Source organism: Sceloporus undulatus, chromosome 5, assembly GCF_019175285.1.
Source record: "Sceloporus undulatus isolate JIND9_A2432 ecotype Alabama chromosome 5, SceUnd_v1.1, whole genome shotgun sequence".
NCBI classification, from domain to species: Eukaryota; Metazoa; Chordata; class Lepidosauria; order Squamata; family Phrynosomatidae; genus Sceloporus; species Sceloporus undulatus.
This window is the reverse complement of record NC_056526.1, coordinates 82,068,148-82,088,273: the sequence shown is the minus strand read 5'-3', so window position 1 is coordinate 82,088,273 and position 20,126 is coordinate 82,068,148. Positions and strand designations below refer to the sequence as shown.

Here is a 20,126-nt window from a genome sequence, read left to right as displayed (position 1 = left end):
GTTCAAAAATTATGTTGGTTCTGTTTGCAAATGCCTTACTGTTAAATTATCCAGTTGATGAAATAAAAGTTTTGCTGTTTAATACAGATGACTGATTTACTGAACTGTGGAGAGTGGGCAGCTCTTACACAGCCTGATCCCATTCTCTGCAACTTTCCCATAACACTGCCTGCCAACACTTGATAGGATTCTTCAGCAGATTATTTTCACTTGGTTCTGGGGACTAATGGAAAGAGAAGAGAGCAGGTCAAATTCCCATCTATGGGTGGATCTCTGAAGTGGCACATGAACAGATTACAGGAAGAGAATTTCCACACTGGGACTGGGCAACTAAGGAACATGTTTTGGCTAAGTGTATATCCAGTTAGAAATGCTTTGAACCTATAATTATCTAGATGGATGAATTTATATATATATATATATACATACCACGTGTAGTTTTCCAGTGTAATACGTTGACCTGTCATCAGCACTTTATCATCCACATAACAATCACATATATTTTGCTTAACACACATTCCTTTGCTATTTTTATATAGGCCCTCAGGGCAAATGCATCCATCTACTGGGCTGCCTTCTACATCACAACTCAAATCCTTCTCCGAAAAGGAACGGCAAGAGGTGTTACAGGCTTTTGCATTATACTGGAAGACTTTGCCTTCTTCACAATTTTGCTCTGTTAGAAACAGGGAGGGAGAGAAGGAGGGAGGACAACTGTGAACATCTGCAAAATATTTTCATCTGTAAAAAAAAAAAGCCAGTATTTTGTATCTTGCCACAAAATAATATCTGATTATTTTATTCTTACAATTCATTATTGGTGCTAATTGTTTTATTTCTGTGTGAAGCTGAAGACTTTCACAGTTTTCTGTGGTTTTTCCCGGCAATATGGCTGCATTCTGGAAGAATTTATTCATGGCGTTTCATCTGCATCTGTTTCTGGCATCTTCAGGGGATGGTGGCATGGAAGTGTGTTGGTTATATATACTTGTGTGACCTTTGGTTGGAAGGAAGTGATTTATATGTTAATCTATGTGTTGGTCTGTTGTTGGATGGCGAGGCCTTGGGCCTTGCCATTCAAATACATTTGCACGTACTGAGTCTTAATTTTGGTGTTTTTCAGGACTAGTAGCTGAACTTTGTTTATTTTCAGTGTTTCTTCTTTCCTGTTGAAGCTGTCCAGGTATTTGTGGATTTCAGTGGTCTCCCTATGCATTCTGACCTGGTAGTTGTTGGCATGGTCCAGAATTTCAGTGTTTTCAAGTAGGATTCTATGCCCAGGTTAGTTTACGGTGTGTTCTGCTAGTGCTGATTTTTCTAGCTGGCTCAGTCTGCAGTGTCTCTTGTGTTCTTTGGACAACTTCAACAAGAAAGAAGAAACACTGAAAGTTAAAAAAGAGTTTGTATACTAGTCCTGAACAACACCAAAATAAATGCAAATGAACATTACCCAGGGTCAGGGCATTTCCCAGCAGACAATGGATCACTAATTAAATAAACACACATCCACCACACATATCTTCTCACCCTGAGGCCTTGCCATTCAACAACAGACCAACATACAGATTAACATGTAAATCACTTCTTCCCAACCAAGGGTCACACATGTATATATAACCCACACACTTCCATGCCACCACCCTCTGAAGATGCCAGCCACAGATGCAGGCAAAACGTCAGGAATAAATTCTTCCAGAACATGGTCACATAGTCTGGAAAACCCACAGAAAACTATGTTTTATTTCTATTTTCCCACTGCTGTTAGTTGTCTTGGGTATATGTGAAAAGAAGGGTTACAAATCAGGCCAGTAATTAATAGTGACAAAATATATACTGGGGCGTGTAGAACAATCATCTTCAGAGGCAGTATCTTTTTCTAACACTGCATATCTGCTCAAAAGCAAACACCACTCAATTTCATGGCATTTTCTCTCATGAAAACCTATACAGTATATATATATATATATATATATATATATATATATATATATATAAGCACTCTCAGTCTGCCATAATTTGCCTTTTATTTTTGGAACATAGTAGGTGAGAAAACTAAGTTAGATGATAGAAATACTTACCTCCTCACCCTTCCACCCACTCTCAGTTCTTCCTTTGCAGGTGTTTTCTCATAAATCTTCAGTACTAAACATAACTATTTATTCCCACTGCAGGGTGGGAATAAAACCTACCCATGAATTTCTGATACAGGAGAGGATCATTGTTACAGATCTGTATCCACTATCTTCATTCCTTTTACTATATTCTTGGAAGGTCCCACTTATGAGATTTCAAATGAGGGCATGACATTTGCCTTGGTAGTCTCTCACTGGCATTCATTCCCTCAGTATAGTGCCAGTTATCAGGCTGAATTATTCTTCCCCTCATGTGGATGTCCCACTTACCAGACTGAATATTTCTTATTTTCCTCCTCTTTTTAGAGTTACAATGCTAAAGTGGTATAGTCTTATATCACTTTAACACTATTACTATAAAAATTATTTTAAAATACATAAAAAGTAGAACTAGAAAATAGATATAATGTGCAAGATGGGAAATGTGTACAATGTGGAGGAGAATAAAGGAGGGGTTCTGCGCCTAGAGAGGGGATGGTAGGGAGGAAAATAAATATGCAGATTGGAAGAAGTGCTACAACCATGAGCAAATTAAGGCTAAAAACCTGGTACAAATGCAGACAAATGGATATGGCAATAGAAATAACGGTTACAAGAATGAAATCCCAAAAGAGAAAGCTCTGAAATTTCCCTGAACTATTGAGCAGTCTGGAGGAACTTTTTTCTTGTTCCAATTTTGCTTCAAATGACCAAATGTTGTTTTTCTGCTCCTTTATAGCTTCTAACAGCCTCCAGTCACATTCAGTAAGAAATTGTTAGCTGGAACTACACATAAATTAGATGATCAATCAGATGAAACAGAGATCAATGATGTGATTTCTATTCCAGAACTCCATTGGTTTTGTTTTGTTTTTAAACGCACAGGCCAGTTGAGTAATCTGGCTTCAATTCAGAAAATAAAATTAGTGAGGAGGAAACCTTATAAATCTCTTAAGAAACCAAGGAAAATAATAATAAATGCTGCCAGGAATGTATTTCAGCTAATTGCTGTATATCAAATGGAAACAGTACATAAATTTCAATTAATGAATCTCAAGGCGAACAGAGCTACAGAGTCCTTATGGTTATTTTACCATCACTTTAAAACAGTGGTTGGGGAGTCATTGATCACCCAATGATTTCCAAGTAAGTATCAAATTTGTTCAAAAACCATAGATGTTAACCACTTGGAAAGTTAATTTCATGCTTTACTTCACAATTAATTGACTTGCTTTTCACCTGGAGAATGACTAGGTACAGTTTCCAGATACTCAGAGAAGAATCAGACAGAATTTGGATTTATATAACTTCTCAGATTTTGCTCAGAGAAATTTTGTTTCTGTTTGCATTTCTAGAATATCTCTATGGTGAAATAGCAAATGTTATTATGACAGTTGCAACCATTAAGCAAATTTTTTTGCATAGACTTAATCTGGGCACCATCAGCATATTTTCATACTTAATGGAAAGTAAATGTGAACTATTAAATGAAAGTGATATAAAATAATAACCACAGAGGACATTCACAAATTCAGTATAGATGATGAGGAAATTAAAATAGTCAAAGATTTCCCATATCTTGGATCAATAATTGACCAGAACTGAAATTGCAAACAAGAAATCAGGAGAAGACTAGGACTAGGAAAAGCCGCAATGAAAGAACTAGGAGAGATCCAAAGTGCAAAAATATCCAACTGAACACTAAAGTAAGGATTGTTTATACCATCATATTTCTCATCTCTATGTATGGGGGCAAGGGCTGGACAGTGAAGAAAGCTGATAGAAAGAACATCAACTCATTTGAGATGAGGGGCTAGAGAAGAGTTCTGTGGATACTGTGGATGGTTAAAAAGGCAAACAAATGGCTACAAGAGCAAACTGGATCTGAACTTTCCCAAGAAGCCAAGATGACTAAATTGAGGTTGATGTACTTTGGCCAAATCGTGAGAAGACATAATTCACTAGAAAAAACGATACTTGGAAAGCTAGGGGGTAGTAGAAAGAGAGGAAGACCACACACCAGATGCATAGATTCAATCAAAGAGGACACAGCCCTAAGTTTGCAAGGACTGAGCAGGTCCACTGACGACATGGAGTCTTAAGAGATGCCTCATTCACAGGGTTGCTAATGGTCGAAGTTGACTGGAGGGCACTTAACAACAACAAAAGTTCTTCATAAATATCTGACTATTGTCTAGAGCTAATGGGATTCAAGTGGTGCAAAGTCCCCCTCAAATCCTCTGCTAGTTTTGTGCTGAATTTAACCACTGCACAAGCAGTGTCAGGAGAGAAAGCATACATATGCTATGTTTTGTACAATTGATTGCAATGGAAAATTATGTAGGATCCACCTCATGAATTAAATCTGGAAATTAGTTTACTGCAATAGAAGTCTCTATAATGCTAGCACAATGACACCTATTGGATTCAGGCCTATGTATTTGGAAATTCACATTGTCTATGCACCTTCCATCCCCATATAAAATGAATTAGATGATATAAATTGTCAAGTCAGACCTCAAACCAACAAACTATACTTCTAGATATTAAGCAGCCAGACTAAAAGGGGGAAATTATAATATGAATTTTGCCTTAGAATTTTGGCCAGAAGCTGATCGAAGATCAGTGGCTTTACAGGTATCTGATCTCATTACATCCCTATTTCCAGCAAAAGCAGCTTATCCACTGTTCTGAGCTGACCCAGGAGTTTATCACGTGGGGGCAAATTGCAAAAATCTCATGCAGAAACGGGATTTAAAAACCAGGAAAAAAAACTGCAAAAGCGGGTAGTTTTTCACACAAGACAGGGTTAATGTGGCATTAACCCAAACAGAAAGTAGACAAAACCCACCCTTTTTTTACTTTTGGGATTTTCCAAAAGTAAAAAGGAGCAGGTTTTGTCTAGTTTCCATTTGGGTTAATGTTGCATTAATTCTCAATATGCTAACAACGTCTGATCTGTGTTTTTTTCTACTTTCTGTTCAGGTTAACCCCAAACGTTGCCTGAAAAACTACCAGTTTAAATCCAGTTTCTGCATGGGATCTGTACCATGTGATAAACTCCCCAGTTAATATACATACAATTGAAGCCAACATAGTTCTGGTTTGTGCATTTGAATGCAACCAAAACTGTCAGATCGGTTAGACTGGCTACTTAACAGGCTACTATCATAGCACTTCTACATATAGGATTTTAAAAATGGTCCTGTGAACTGTCCCTAAAGCCCTGTGATTTTCCAGCTGTATAAAACACATTGGTGGCACAAACAGGCCCCCCGCTTTTCATGGCTCTTACTTGATGCCAGCCAAGTGTTCCCATCTTATTGTCAAAGTCACAGATGAGACACTGATGTGTTAAGTAGGTCAACATTTCACATACCAATTTCACATGGCAACATTTCACTTAGCAGTGACTTGCTCTTTTTTCTCTAATGAACCCAAAAATATTAATTATTATTGATGGCTCCAAAATACATCTTCTCAAATCAGATTTTGTTGGAGGCAAGAGTGTCAAGCAATTATTCTAAACTGAAGTAGCTTCCCATCATCTTACCACATATTCCCGTTCTCCAATCAGTTATGTACACTCCATGTTTAGCACATGCCTTGACGTAGTTTCCTAGTGCTGTGCACAAACAATCTTTGATTTCTTCACATACACAAGTCGATATAAGACATTTCTGTTAGACAAAAAAAATAACAACAATACTCTTCCTTGAAGCTTTTAGCTTTCCTTTGACACAATTATAATCAAAAGCACTGGTGAGGCTCACAAAGCAGTTTAGAGGATTAGAGGCTTATTCTGTGGATTTACAAAACAAATAACTAGAGCAAATAACTGGCAACCTTATAACACCTTATTGTAGTTTTGGTAAGAGGCTCAGGAGATTATCTCATAGTCTCTTCTGCTCATTTCTGAATGTTATTAATGCAGAACAGAAAGAGTACAGATAAGCACATGGGTAATATCACTATTATGTCCACTTTACATTTTCATTTAAGAGACATTCCAAAGAAAAATCCAGATGACGCTTCATTCTGGAAACTAGACTTGACGCTAAGGGGAGAAATCCACTCACAATCCACTAAGGAGCAGAGTTTAAATGTCATTCAAAGTAACTAGTTACAGTTATAGTTCAACTCCCCCACCCCATAACAGTTACCATTACAAGCACAGAGTTTTAGAAGTATCCACTTTTTTCTTGCTATTTCAAGTTATACTTTTCTATAACTACTCTTCAATTACTATTATGGGGAAAAAAACATCAGTATGGAACAAGCTGCTGGTCTGTGGTACAAAATGCATGTTACACATAACCTATAACTATATAAGTAAATAAAAACCTTTTAGTGTTATCTCACAACATAATAAAGTAATTCCTTGTCACATTACAATTGCAACATGAAGTCATCATGCCTTAGTTATAAAGGAGGAAAATAATTATGAATTACATCTTATTTGGATGTGGTTACTTTTGAGCTCTGTCCAAGGACTTTATCACATGAGGTAGTAAATCAGAATTAAAGCAAGATATTAGCATATTTGTCAAGGATTCATCACACAACACTGTGTCTATTCAGTTGCTGCTTTGCGTTTCCTTTGTTTCTGTAGTGCACCTTTTCATTGACAGGGAAAACCCATCAATAGGTTCCGAATATCACTCCTATTCCATTAGTCCCTTGCTACTGATAAGTCCATTCCATGGTAGTAACAACTGAGGGCTATCACAAAGCATAAGAGGTGCGATTCTCCTCCTCTCCCCCTTCCCCTATTCTCAGGCATACATGAGTTGTTATTACTCTGTGCCAGGGATGGCGAACCCATGGCACGCGTGCCAGAGGTGGCACTCAGAGCCCTCTCTGTGGGCACATGTGCTGTCACCCCAGCACAGAGTTTGCCAGAGTTTGTTACTGGAAAGCGAGAGGGACACGGCACTTCGCAATAAATAAGTGAGTTTTGGGTTGCAATTTGGGCACTCGGCTTCTAAAAGGTTCACCATCACTGTTCTGTGCCTTTCAGTTTTTTAACATTTGTTTTTGCTGTGATTGTGTAATTTCAGAAAAAATAAAAAATAAAAAACCCAAAAGTAATGGAGTAAAAACAAACTTGGCAAAGGCAAACATATGCTGAAAGGCTTGGAAGGTGCAGTAATGGAGCCAGTGCAGAAAGGACCATAAATTGACAAAACTCACACAATTTCAGAGAAGTGTGATACTGAACGTTTTCAAACTGCTATCTTCCCATCTGCTACATTAATGTGATTGTTGTGAGGACAAAAAGCTGGTGTGATAAAGCTCCAAGAGTTACTTTTTACCAGCTAATCTGTGGGAAAGAATGCAACCATCCTTCCACCCAGCGAAATAAATTACACAAGTGTTATATATAGGAAAGTTCTATGTATTCATCACAGTATGAGCAGCCATAAAAGTGGCTATCATTGCATACATAGCTGTAATGAATCATTTCGTACTTCATAGTATGATCTGTAGTCCACTGTAAAATGGCCAGCAGCAAATACTCCATTGGGATCAGTAAGGATCGCACAGTTTTCTTTGGCAAATTTTTCTGAAATAAAATAAAGCACAAATTAATTCCTGTATGAAATATAATCTGTGTGATTATATTTTGGTAGGAACAGTAGGTATGAACAAATCTGGATTGCAGAAATGAAAATTTTATAAAATCCTAAACAAACAAACAACACAAAACCGGGAAGTCAATCTTACAGAGCCTTACACTGGGTTTCAACTCAGAAATCCTTGTAATTTAGGAATGTTTTTTCTTATTCTAAGAGTGTTTTATGCTTTACATTGATTTTAGGATGAAACTGCTCATTACTTTAGTTACAATTGGTTAAATCATTAATTTGTTAATTTAAAGAAATGTAAACCAAGGTGAGAGAGAGGGAAGACTCCTGGCAACCATTGCTAGAAAGGCATTTACAAATAAAAACCAGGAAGGATCTGGCAGCTGGAAGGAAATGACAGAAAGAGTAGTTGAGATGTCAGATGAGGAGAACCTGCGGGATGAGTTTAGTGGGGGAACAAGTTATGAGAAGGCATTGGAAGTGGCTGCAAAATCTGATGTGTGAGGGACAGAATGCTTGTTAAGGATCTGTAGGGAGATTTCATCTTATCAAGATAACACAACATCACTACAAAGTAGCTAGGGTTGAAGTGTCCCTATGTTATAGAAAAAGGAATTCAACATTGTGACAGTGCTATATAGTTAAGGGAAGCTCTGAATAGAGAAGTGGACAAGCCTGGTTAAAGCAAGCCTATCACCACTCATGCAATGCTGTGGGGAAGGATACAACCTAGAGCCTGGCCTATAAAAAGACATAGGGTATAGTCACCCTATGCAGTTTTAAAGCATTAAAGAATTAAAGCAGTTTGGCACCACTTTAACTGCCATTATTCTGTCCTACAGAATCCTGGGATTTGTAATTTGGTGGGTTATTAAGCCTCGTCTGTCAGAGAGCTCTGGTGCCTCATCAGACTACAAATCCCAGGATACTGTAGAACAGAGTTATGACAGTTAAAATGGTATCAAACTGCTTAAATTCTGCAGTGTGGCTACACCCTTAGATCAGGCAGTCAGAAGCAGGTTGAAGAATATGGTTTTGAGAGCTGGGAATGTGGAAAAAGCCTCAGAGATTTTATGTTCAACTGATTTGTTATATATTAAATATTTACTGATTTTATTTTCTACAACTGTGTCTAGCTGTTTGCATTTAAGAAGTGAAAGGGAAGACTGGCCATGCTTTACCACCCTGAACCCACACATAAACACGGTCACTTGCCCAGAATAGCAGCCACCTAGAGGTCTACGTACCAGATCTGGGAGAGATCTTAAGGGGCCAGGTAAGTGACAGGAGCCCAAGGGATGGAATCCGTCACAGAGGCTATTTACTTTTGATTTGTTCACATGTTTATACCTGGGTGGTTTCATAGCTGCCACACCTGCATTGAAGTGTATCTACTAAACAAAGGAAGCAGAAAACTTTTGTCATGATATTGTGAAGTGAAATCTCTCCATATCATTTTAGACCTTGGAGAACATGAAAACAGTGGTTCTTTATCCACTGCTGTAATGTGCCTTAGTAATCACTAGATGCCACTACAATGCTGCAACTACACTGTTTGGGTTGTTAATTTTGGAATGTGGATTATTATGAGTAATAATTGTACTTTTAGGGCCCTCGCGAGTGAAAAAGTAATTTATACATTTTTAATATAGACTAAGACAAAGGTTAAAAACAGAAGTATTATACTGGATTCTAGAATATGAAGATACTTTGGGATTAATTAAATGTCACAACATCTTGCCATATCACCATCATTTCCCAATAGACATACATTGGTGGAATGGAACCACACATATTACATTGTCTATTTTATCTGCATTATCTATATCAACTACCGGTATTTATCCACCTATTTTAAAATTATTTATTTTGAAGAACACTTCATTTTAACAGTTCTAAACCTAAGGATATAATTCCATGATGGTATCATTGCTAAAACTGAACATAACATGAATCTACAATAAGCTGATATGCTCTTTCAGCAATCAGTACATCCAAGAGCTGACTGTTCTTAATTTTCTTTATACTTTGTACATTATATACATAATACCCTATATACAACTGCTTCATGTATTTCCAGCAGGCCCATCTGTATGTCCCAGTTACAACTACAAATTCAAGTGTTTAGTATATAGCATCAAAGTCAAAGTCATCTTAGCACTTGATAGTTACCTGGAGAAAGAAACAAGTACAGGGAATGGTGGGGAGAGGGACACACAGGGAAAATAATGTATGTATACAGGTGAGTCTTCCTTATCTAAAATAGTTAGGACCAGACATGTTTTGGATTTTTGAATTTAAAAAAAATTATTTTATTGATTTTGGAATATTTCCATCTGTATAACAAGATTTCGTGGAGATGGGACACAAGTCTAAACATGAAATTCATTTATGTTATATATATTCCTTTTGCACATATCCTGAAAGTAATTTTATACATAATATTTTTAATAATTTTGTGCATGAAATGAAGTGCATGCTGAACCATTAGAAAGCAAAGGTGTCACTGTCTCAATCACCAATGTGGACAATTTTGGATTTAGGAATATTTCAAATTTTGGAATTCCAGATAAAGGATTCTCAACCTGTACCTTGATGTTCTATAAGGAAGCAGTGAATAGACTACAGAAACCCTTAAAAACAATTGAATTGGAAATAAATAACTCTACAAAATGACTTTCATTTTGGTTTTGCATGATATCAGGCTGAAATTGATATTGAAAGCAGAATTGTCAAGTCTAGGCCTGATAGAAACCAGAAACTATAAATGGCTGCTTATCCTCTAATGAGCAGATCAAGATCATGGGGCATGTTACTACAGTTCCCTTAAAAGCATTTCTATCTAGTCAGAGTCGCACGCCTAAAATGGTTACCTTTTTCTATGCTGGTACATGAAGGATGCCTGGCTTTAGGACACGTCATAATTTCCCAGGACTTTGCAAATGTTTCAGGGGTCACCTCCAGGATGTTCTGGCTGGACATAAAATCATCTTCTGCATTGTTATTGAATGAACCACAGAGCCCTGTAGATGACCAAAATAAAGTCACAAAATGTTTTTCTTCATTCACCATCAGTATCATATTAAAACAGAGCTGGGTGGGACTCAGGTGAACAATCAAATCCAAATCCCTGGGATATAGAATTTCTAGAACTGTTGAAGCAAAAAATGCACTGGTTTTGTTTGCCTATTTGCTTGGGGGGGGGATAGAAATCTGGGGGGAAATTGAAACATATCCCATACCTGCCTTCTTGTCAAACATAAATTCATTTTATCACTGTAAACAACATAAATTAATGTATAATTTAGCACACACATTTCTGTTGTTGCTGCTGTTGTATACCGTCAAGTCCTTTCCAATTTATGGAGACTTTAAGGCAAATCTATCATGGGATTTTCTTGGCAATTCTCTTTAAAGGGGGTTTGCCATTGCCTTCCTCTGAGGCTGAGAGAGTGCAACTTGCCCAAGGTCACCATTTGGCAAATACATGAATTTGACAGACCAATTTTATGTTTGCCTCCTAAGAGTCTCAGGCTCCTTTTCAGGATAAAAAACCTCTCAAGGTGGCTTATAGAGAAGAATCTTATGCACATTTATTTATACATGAGAACTCAGTTTAGTGGTGCTTAGGTAAGTTGTACAATTGCAGCCTTGAAAGTATGAAGTATCTGTTAGCTTTGAACAGCCAAAATGCAAATAGACCCAGCACCAGAAGAGAAAGTGTGAACTGCCTCAGCCTATGCTACCTCTAGTAGACATAACCCATCTGAAAAGCAGGAAGAAAGAGAACTTGAAAACAGAAGTCATTCACTTTTCAGTTAACAACAGAAGTATATTGTTCAAGAAGCAAAGCAATATAGTCATTGTATTAAGGACTAGCAGTTATTCTTACGTGAGTCGAGAATACTAATAAATATCCTTATTAAAGGACTATGCATTCTATATATATTCCCAACCAACATCAAATCAAAGAGTCTGCAGCTAGAAAGCCCTTGGAATGAGAGATGAAAATATCCTCAAGAGGTTCTCCATTCAATCATTATCTATCAGAGATGGAATCTATCAAGATTAAGCCAAACAAAAGTTTTACACACACCAAAAAAAGGTCAATGCATCACACAGTTGCTATTCAAGTGTGCACCGACCCCTGGCCCCATGGTAATAATATCCATGTTCCCTCTTCCTCCAGAGGGGCTGCTGGCTTCCATGTCAGGATGGTGGTGAATTGGTTATGGCTTTTAATCTCATCTTTAAAGGACATATCCAAAGTGCTAAATTCTGTCCCCCAGGTAGCTGCAGCATCTTGGATAATTCTTTAAAAGTTCAAACTGGAGCAGGTTTACCACTAGTTGCTACTGCCTTCCCTATAATGTTTGTGGTGTGTGGTTTGCTTTCAAGTCATTTCCAACGTATGGCAACCCTAAGGTGACCCTATCATGGGGTTTTCTTGACAAGATTTGTTCAGAGGGAGTTTGCCACTGTCTTCCCCTGAGGCTGAGAGGATGTGACATGCCCAAGGTCACCGGTGGTTGTTCATAGCTAAGTGGGGATTTGAATCCTGCTCTCCTGAGTCAAAGTCCAACATTCAAATCACTGCAACATGCTACCTGTATGTAAAGTGATGGGGATTCTACTGTAACCTAAGACTATATAACCTAAGACCACTGTAACCTAAGACTATATATTCTGGTGGTCCCCTTCTCAGTTCATAAATGTATATTACAGTATAAAGAAATTATAAAATGGATAAAGGTGTTTTAAAATGGGGAGGGGAATAGAAACCCACGATTTGCAGATTTATGTTATGTGGATGTCCATAACATAAATCTATTTTATGCAATATACTCAGTATACTGTACAGTATTCAATATACTCAAATGACTCCCAGCCTACTTGCTGAAACTACTGCAGGTAACAAAAAGCAATGAACATTAGTGCTGATCATCCAATTTACACACATGCATGGATAATGTAATATATGAATCCGAGCTCAAAAAAGTGACCTTTTCCAGGTATAATATTGGCTGGGGACTCTGGGACTTGTAGTTAAAAAATTTTTTTTTCAAGCTTTGATATGAACTGGGCATGATTACCACAGGCAAATATCTCAGCATTTTATGATATTCAAGTCTGGCTTGGGGAAAAAGCAGTTTAAGCAAAGAAATAGGTTTCAGAGAGGACTGCTGATTGTATCAGTGTATGCATAGTTGAAATATTACATTCTTCACATGACTGCATGGCTGCTGATGGTTGGGAGCACTCATGTATTCATCCTACAGGGAACATATTGTGTAATTTAGCTGTGACGGAATTATTATGGCTGTTTCTCCTTGATGTGGGAGCTGGTTCAACATCAGACACAATTGTCAAAGTCATCAAAACACATTTGATATGACTTTGAGGGAAATGAGTGATGTCATTTTTAGTTTTATCCATCAAGAAAAGGAAAATAGTAGCTTAATTTTTATCTAAGAATAACACTTATGCAGAGATCTTTCTCTGAATGGGATAGGGACAGTTGGCCCAGATAGGCAATGCTCTTTATAATATATTGAAGCATTGCCCCCAAAAGTGGGCTGAGTCACTACTGTATATACTATAAATCGAACTCATGTATAGATTGAGGTCAGGTTTTGGGGCCAAAATTATGGATTTTGCCATGACCCATGGATAGGTCGAGGGTAAAACTTGCAGGCGCCTTCAGTGTGTGAGTATTGCACTGTGTGTGCATATGACAAGAGAGACTTTCATTGAGGCTTTTTGAGCATAGTTTCAGCTTTCATTTCACCCAGAAGCTAGGGCAGGAGATGGACTCTTAAACAAAGAGCAATATTGATCAATCACACAGGGCTTTTTCTGCTTGGCTTCAGAGGGAAATAAACTTCTCTCTGCACTGCATGGGGAAATCTGAAAGAGCTGCTATCACATTTCCATAGTGACCCATAAATAAGTCGAGCTGGGATTTTGGGATCAATTTTTGGGCATAAATTTTTAGACTTATAGATGAGTATATACAGTATTTTCAAATATCTTGAAGGGATACACAACAAATAGTACAATAAAACAGAATTTCATACATTCTGCTAAGAATGCATCAGAATCTGTGCATTGTCTCTCAGCCAGAAAATTGTTGCATAAAGTATTACTTTTAAAATTAAGTATCTCACCAAAGTAACCTACTCTGTGGCTATTTGTGTTGGACCACACATAAATGCAGTCCAGGCAGATTCATTGGGAACCTGCTTTAAATTAATGTGAACCTGCATTAAATAGCTTGTTTAATTAGTCCTACTATGCTTATTTGAGAAGTAAGGAAAAGGAAGTTTAGGAAATTCTGCCCTCAATCTAGTGCCTGATTTTATCTCAAATGAAAATATCTTCTTTAAATACTTTTGCTATTCTAGTTCAATGTTGCTCATTTTAAAATTCATATTACAATTTGTCATTCTTCATCTACAATTCTGAGCAAGAGGTTGTATTATGCTCTGGACTGCTAACAGATTTCTCTGATCTCAATATGCTATTTTGTTTTGTTTTGTTTTGCATTGCCCCTGCATAGGACAATCCCTGGATAGGTGACAATAATCAGTGGGAATTGTATTGGTTTTGGACCCCTCTGGACCCCTCTAGACCAAGCCAGCAGGCCATATGAGCCTCCATTTGTTCCACTCCCTCTTGTGATATTAGCAGGTCCCTCCACACACCAGTGCCTGGTTCTTCTCCTCTGTACATAGAGAAGATCTCTGCTTCACTCTGCACAAAAATCCTGTTACAGTTTTCCCAGACGGTAGCCCTGACTCTCTCTTGCAATGTTATCTGATTACTCCTTCCCCACAACATCTGTTCTCCTGCAGAAAGATCTCTCTCTGCATGGGAGGATGCCCATTATCTCAAATCTGATTTTGGAAATCTGAATTCTCCTACCCTGCTCATGTAACCCATTGGGAAGATGACTGGTATGGTGATGGAATCTTGCTATTTTTTCCAATCTGACATTAAAAAGAGCAGTATGAGTTCACACCCCACTGGGAATACAAACATGGCAGGACAGGGTGGAAGTTGTTATCTTTGATAGGAAACCAAAGATAACAGAGGGATGCTATAGCCCACTATTGGGAAAGGGATGAGAGGGAAGGAGTATCTTCACAGTAGTTACCATCATCTGCAACAGTGAGCATGTCTAACCAATACAAGTAATATTACCAAAGCAAAAAGATGAAATGTTGACTTTGAAAATCCTGAATATCCTTGACACACAGCTCCTTATAAAAACAATGCTGTTGAGCCATAATTACATCATTTGTGCCACAAGCTTACCTCTTGTACTTCCATATTTTCCTGCTGGCAATGTGGCGTAGAGCTGCATAGTTGGGACTAGCTGTATTTGTATTTTAAGGCCAAAGTATAGTTCTGCTTCAATGTAGGATGAAGATCGTTTGAAGATGATGATTGTATCTGTAGAAAGTAATAGCCAAACAGCATGATTATATATTAAATTGTATTTCAGTTTCTTTTCTTATGCTTTTATGTAGGGTGCAGCAGATTTCAAGAAAGGGCAGCAAACTCTCATTTTATTTCTTTTTTACTAAATGTCAGATTTTCTGTCAGAGGTGCCAAAACAGCGCAGCTGGCCTTGGGTACCTTTAAGGAGGGGTGAGTAGGATGGGCGGTTGTCCAAAATTTGCTTCTCCGCCTCAGGTAGCATTCCCTTCAACATTTCACACATGGGGACATGTGCGGACAAACAACAGAGTGTGGTCACAGTTATTAATAAGGAAGGACAAACAAATGAAGAGAGGCTGCAGCAGTTTGGTTTTGTTTAGACCTACTGGAAAGGGCAAATTTCTGCCACTTCCCTGCCTTTCCCCCTTGCTAACTGAATGCAAATGATTTTGAACTTCAACCTCAGTTTGCAGCAGTGGGAGTAAGATGAGGACAAAGGGAGAAACAGTAACATTTTAAAAGCAGCTTTAAAAGTGGAACGACAGAGGGTTAAACAGGACCATCCCAGCCAAATTGGGACTGTGGGAGGATATGAGGCAGCAAAATGTCTCTGCACAGACTTGCTTTTGTGCACAAAGAATAAGCCTTATCTTACCTGAAGCGTAATAATCTTCATGCTTTATCTTGTGATTGAAGAAGCTGCCATTGCTATGGAATATGTATTTGTCTGCTGAAAGAGGCTAATATCCACATTACTATATTACTATATATATATACACATACATACACACACACACACACACACACACACACTATACACGTGCGCACGCACACACACATGTACATATACCAAGAACAGTGCAAAAGAAATGATGTAACGTATAATAATATTGGTTACAGAACACTTAGTCCCTTTATACTAGTGAGAGAAAAACTTTAAAAAAATATGTTTCAAGATGTTGAAAGCCCCCAAATCAGTAGTGGTCAGAAGGAAGGTGAAAAATGGACCAGGGCATTCTTTCTTTCACTTTTGCCCTGTCACTCATATCCCTGTCCCTCCACCAACCTTTATGACCAGTGAGCTGCATGGGGCAGGACAGACCATTCTTGCCAGATGTATTGATCCATGGGTGTGGATGGGTTGAAATCACACTAAGGGGTGTATGCAGCTCTTGGACCAAAAGTACCTTGCCCTGATTAAACTGTGGTACTTTTTAATATAAGCAAATTTCAACATAGCTACCTTCAGATATTAAAGTAAATACAATAGAACTTAGAATTTTAAAAAGCAAAAGCTACATTCATTATTAGAAGAAAACACAATCCATTATATTCATTTCTTGTAAACTGTACCAGGATGAAAAACCCCACACTAATTAAAATGTATCTTCAAAGGTTTAAATTAGTCACAATGATGAACCACCCAAACCTTTAGTGGATTGGTCTGCTTATTCTATTTATTATACCATTAAGAAGCTTGTACTTACCAATCCAAGACCTAAAGTCACACTCTTGAGACACGTCTCCGCTGGACCAGTGTGACAATGACGCAGTTCCACACTCAGAGACCAACTGTTGTGCTAAGAAACCAACAAACATCCAAACATATTAACAATGACTGAAAGAACGTAGAAGTCGAGATCATCCAATGGGAACCCCTAATTCCTGCTGAAATCTTCTAGCAGGATATTGTGAAATTATACCATTCATATTTGGTCTGCAGGAAGATTTATCAGGAGATGGCTACAATGGTTCTTCTCCCCACCCCCATTGCCAAAACAATAGCCAATGATGGCTTTAGCATCCATTTTCTTTATCCATTTTCTATATGCCCACTGCCTGGCTGTTCAGCTCAGGCTTTTTGCATTTGAGATATGAAGGACCTGCAACCTTACAAGCATATGGCCAACTATCCTTGGTCAGGGGAGGAGGAAGCTCATGGACAAATCCACATTTATTTAAGGGTCATGAACCCCTGTTAAACCTAGAGATTGTTAGGAGAATTTGTGCTGTTCAAAATAATGTCAGGCTTTCCCGTCATATAAAAGCTGCAAGCAAATTTATGGGAGGACACAAACATTCAACAGTGGATAGAAATGTTCAAGCGTTGGAGTCTACCTATAAGAGAGTCTGAATAAATTTTGCCCAAGGAAAGTACAGCAGGTCTCTAAGGGAGCTGCTGTTTTGATAAACAGGCAACCAGAAAACCAAGGTCACAGAAAGCAGAGGAAAGGCAAACTACTGGCTGTAGTGTTTTAACCCATTCCACTTTCCAATGCTGTAGGAATAAAATAAAACTCAACAAGGTAAAATAAAATATTTCTGCAAGTCTTAATGGGAAATATTAAAAGAGCTTCTTTGATTTGTCAGCAAACAGAGTCAATGGTATTTGACTTTTTTGTAAATAAAAATGGACCAGAGCATTCTAATCTAGTATCAAAACTTGTGACACAATGAAATAGCTTGCCCATGTTTTCCATTACTTTATAATGATACGTCTTACATTGTAGTCAAATCCTGTATCTCATAATGTGCTAATATGTCTTTTACTTTTCTAAACTATATTTTCTGCAGTCCAAAAATGGACATTAATTTTTCATATTTAGGTAGAAGCCTAGGTATGTTAGGAAGCAATTTGTACAATCTGCAGCTCAGTTAAACTCAAGGATACACACCTGAATCAATTTATCAGCCAGTAAAACTGCATTTGCAAGTTATGTTTCTAAGATGAGGCTAACAAGTTACATAGCCTCCAGTGTCCCATCAAGAATGCAGGTACATAGAATCATAGAGTTGGAAGAGACCGCAAGGGCTATCCAGTCCAACCCCCTGCCATGCAGGAAAATTTAAATCAAAGCATCCCTGACAGATGGCCATCCAGCCTCTGTTTAAAAACCTCTAAGGAAGGAGATTCCACTACACTCTGAGGGATGCTACAGTAAATAAGTTTGTGACTTAAATAAGAACAAGGTGACAGTCCTAAGTGTACTGTACTTACTTGGCAATATGGGCCTCATTTCACAGGAAACGGGCAAACGATTGCAATTAATAGTTGATTATCTCCTTGATCCTAAAGGAACTTACCAAATAAACAAAGATAGGATTGCACTGTATGACTGCAAGTCCTATGCATATTCACTTGGGAAAACCCCCCATTAAATTTAGGACAGGGGTAGGGAAAGTATAGCTGTGCTTATGGGTCCTCTCATTATCTGATCAACAGAGCTGAGGGTGATAGTTGCCCCTCTAGGTAAACAAAGGGGTTAATGAGCTGTTGGGTTTAAAGATTCATCTTTATTGGGGCATTGTCACAGTTGAGTCATTGGAGTTCAACTGACCAGTGACACGGCCAACTTGGGAGAACCTTCCACACCAGGGGTTTCCAATCTTATTGAGCCTTTATTTCTATGGTGGAGTCCCTAAGAGGCCTACCCTATCTATGTCTTACAAGCTAATGGTATTTAGGAGTATATATATAAGAATATATTCTTATTCTTTAATTTCATTCAATTTTTATTTTCTTTCATTTTCCAGGAGCAGCCGCTAAGGGTTCCTTGGAGCACAGGTTGGGAACTGCTGTTCCAGACACTTCCATGAGAAATTATAAAAGCCTCAGGTGACCACGAGGCAAGTAAGTCTAACAAAGGAGAGCAAAGAGAGACTTGGGATGAAGTGCCTTCTGTCCCCAGTGGAACTGGTCAGATGAAATCATATAGCCTGAACTCCTAGTTGCCTGCCCCGGGAACATCCAAGCCCAGAATCCCCATTGGTACTGTGAACAGAATGGGGGAACATATTCAGCTACTCATGTCAGGGACTTATGATTATTATACTGTACTGACTTTGATTGAAATTATCTAGATGATTCTGTATCTTATAGCTCCTAGGTGTGCCTGAAAAAAGGTACCCTTCATGAAGAGAGATGTCTTTTTGCTAATGTAGATCTCTTGCTTAGAATAAAGCATTTCCTGTAAAGTACTTCTCCTCTCACATTCTTCACCTGCCTTTGCTCAGTCTGTGTGCTGCCCCTGCAGAGATAGAAGCAGGAAGCACAGTGCAAGGGGAACCCCAGACATGTCCAATTGGTTTGATGTGCAAAGGGGGACTCAAATCAATGGGTGGTGGCAGCTTGACCATACCCCACAGCCCACATCCTGCCCCCTAAAGCCATTTTTTGCCTCACAGCAACCTGCCGACCCTTTTTTTTCCATCAGGATGTAACACAGAAACCTTGTTCAACCAGAAAATAAATCAGACATTGAAATTCAGCTTACTTCCTGGTTGAAAAATGCCTTGCATAGACTGAAACAGTCCATAAAGGCTTCAAAATATCATAGTCCCTAAGGGGCATAGGTTTGGAAATAAATACATAAATAAATAAATATTTTTAAAAATGGAGGCAAGCAGTAGGAGGGGATGTAGCCCTCCAAGGAGGTTAATGGACTCTGTCAACATTGTACAATTGGTTACTTCTGATTTACGACACAGGATTTGATTAAACATGGATGATTTTGATTGAGCTGTCTTTTGGATTATGTCTATATCTATCATTTTCAAAATCTGTGCACTGGGATGGCCTTCCATATTTGTGGCTTTGACTTTTGCAGATTTGATAATCCATAGATTTGATTAATATGTTATTACTAGGAATCTCTAGGTCTTCCAGCATGATTCTGCCAGAAGTTAACCATAGAGTCATACTGGAAGAACAAGAGATTCCTAGAGAAATCACTTCTGCAGGCATTTGTAGGCCCACCAGTGCAAGCCTGTAGTCAAATTATGCTGGATATTGGCCATAGAGATGTGCTGGAGGACCTAGATTCCTAGAAAGATGTTCTCTCAAGTAAAAAAAGAGATTAGTTTTTTATTTGCAGTTTTTGCATTTTATGAGAGCCCTGCACCCCTAATCCTAGTGAATGTGGAGGGCCCACTGTACATTAACAAATTCCAAACCACTAGCTGAGGTATGAACACAGAGAATGGC

General features: G+C 38.2%; 1 protein-coding gene across 1 annotated transcript in view; it reads right to left on the bottom strand.

Annotated features, from left to right (window-relative positions):
• MUC19 (mucin 19, oligomeric) overlaps nt 1-20,126 on the bottom strand; it is an 89,525-nt gene that overhangs the window by 33,081 nt on the left and 36,318 nt on the right. The window contains exons 17-23 of the mRNA XM_042469622.1: nt 16,630-16,722; nt 15,798-15,882; nt 15,017-15,154; nt 10,573-10,722; nt 7,583-7,677; nt 5,665-5,791; nt 430-676 (exon numbers count right to left, since the gene is read on the bottom strand). Of these exons, the coding sequence (XP_042325556.1) occupies nt 430-676; nt 5,665-5,791; nt 7,583-7,677; nt 10,573-10,722; nt 15,017-15,154; nt 15,798-15,882; nt 16,630-16,722 (935 nt within the window). The remainder of the gene's footprint in view (nt 1-429; nt 677-5,664; nt 5,792-7,582; nt 7,678-10,572; nt 10,723-15,016; nt 15,155-15,797; nt 15,883-16,629; nt 16,723-20,126) is intronic.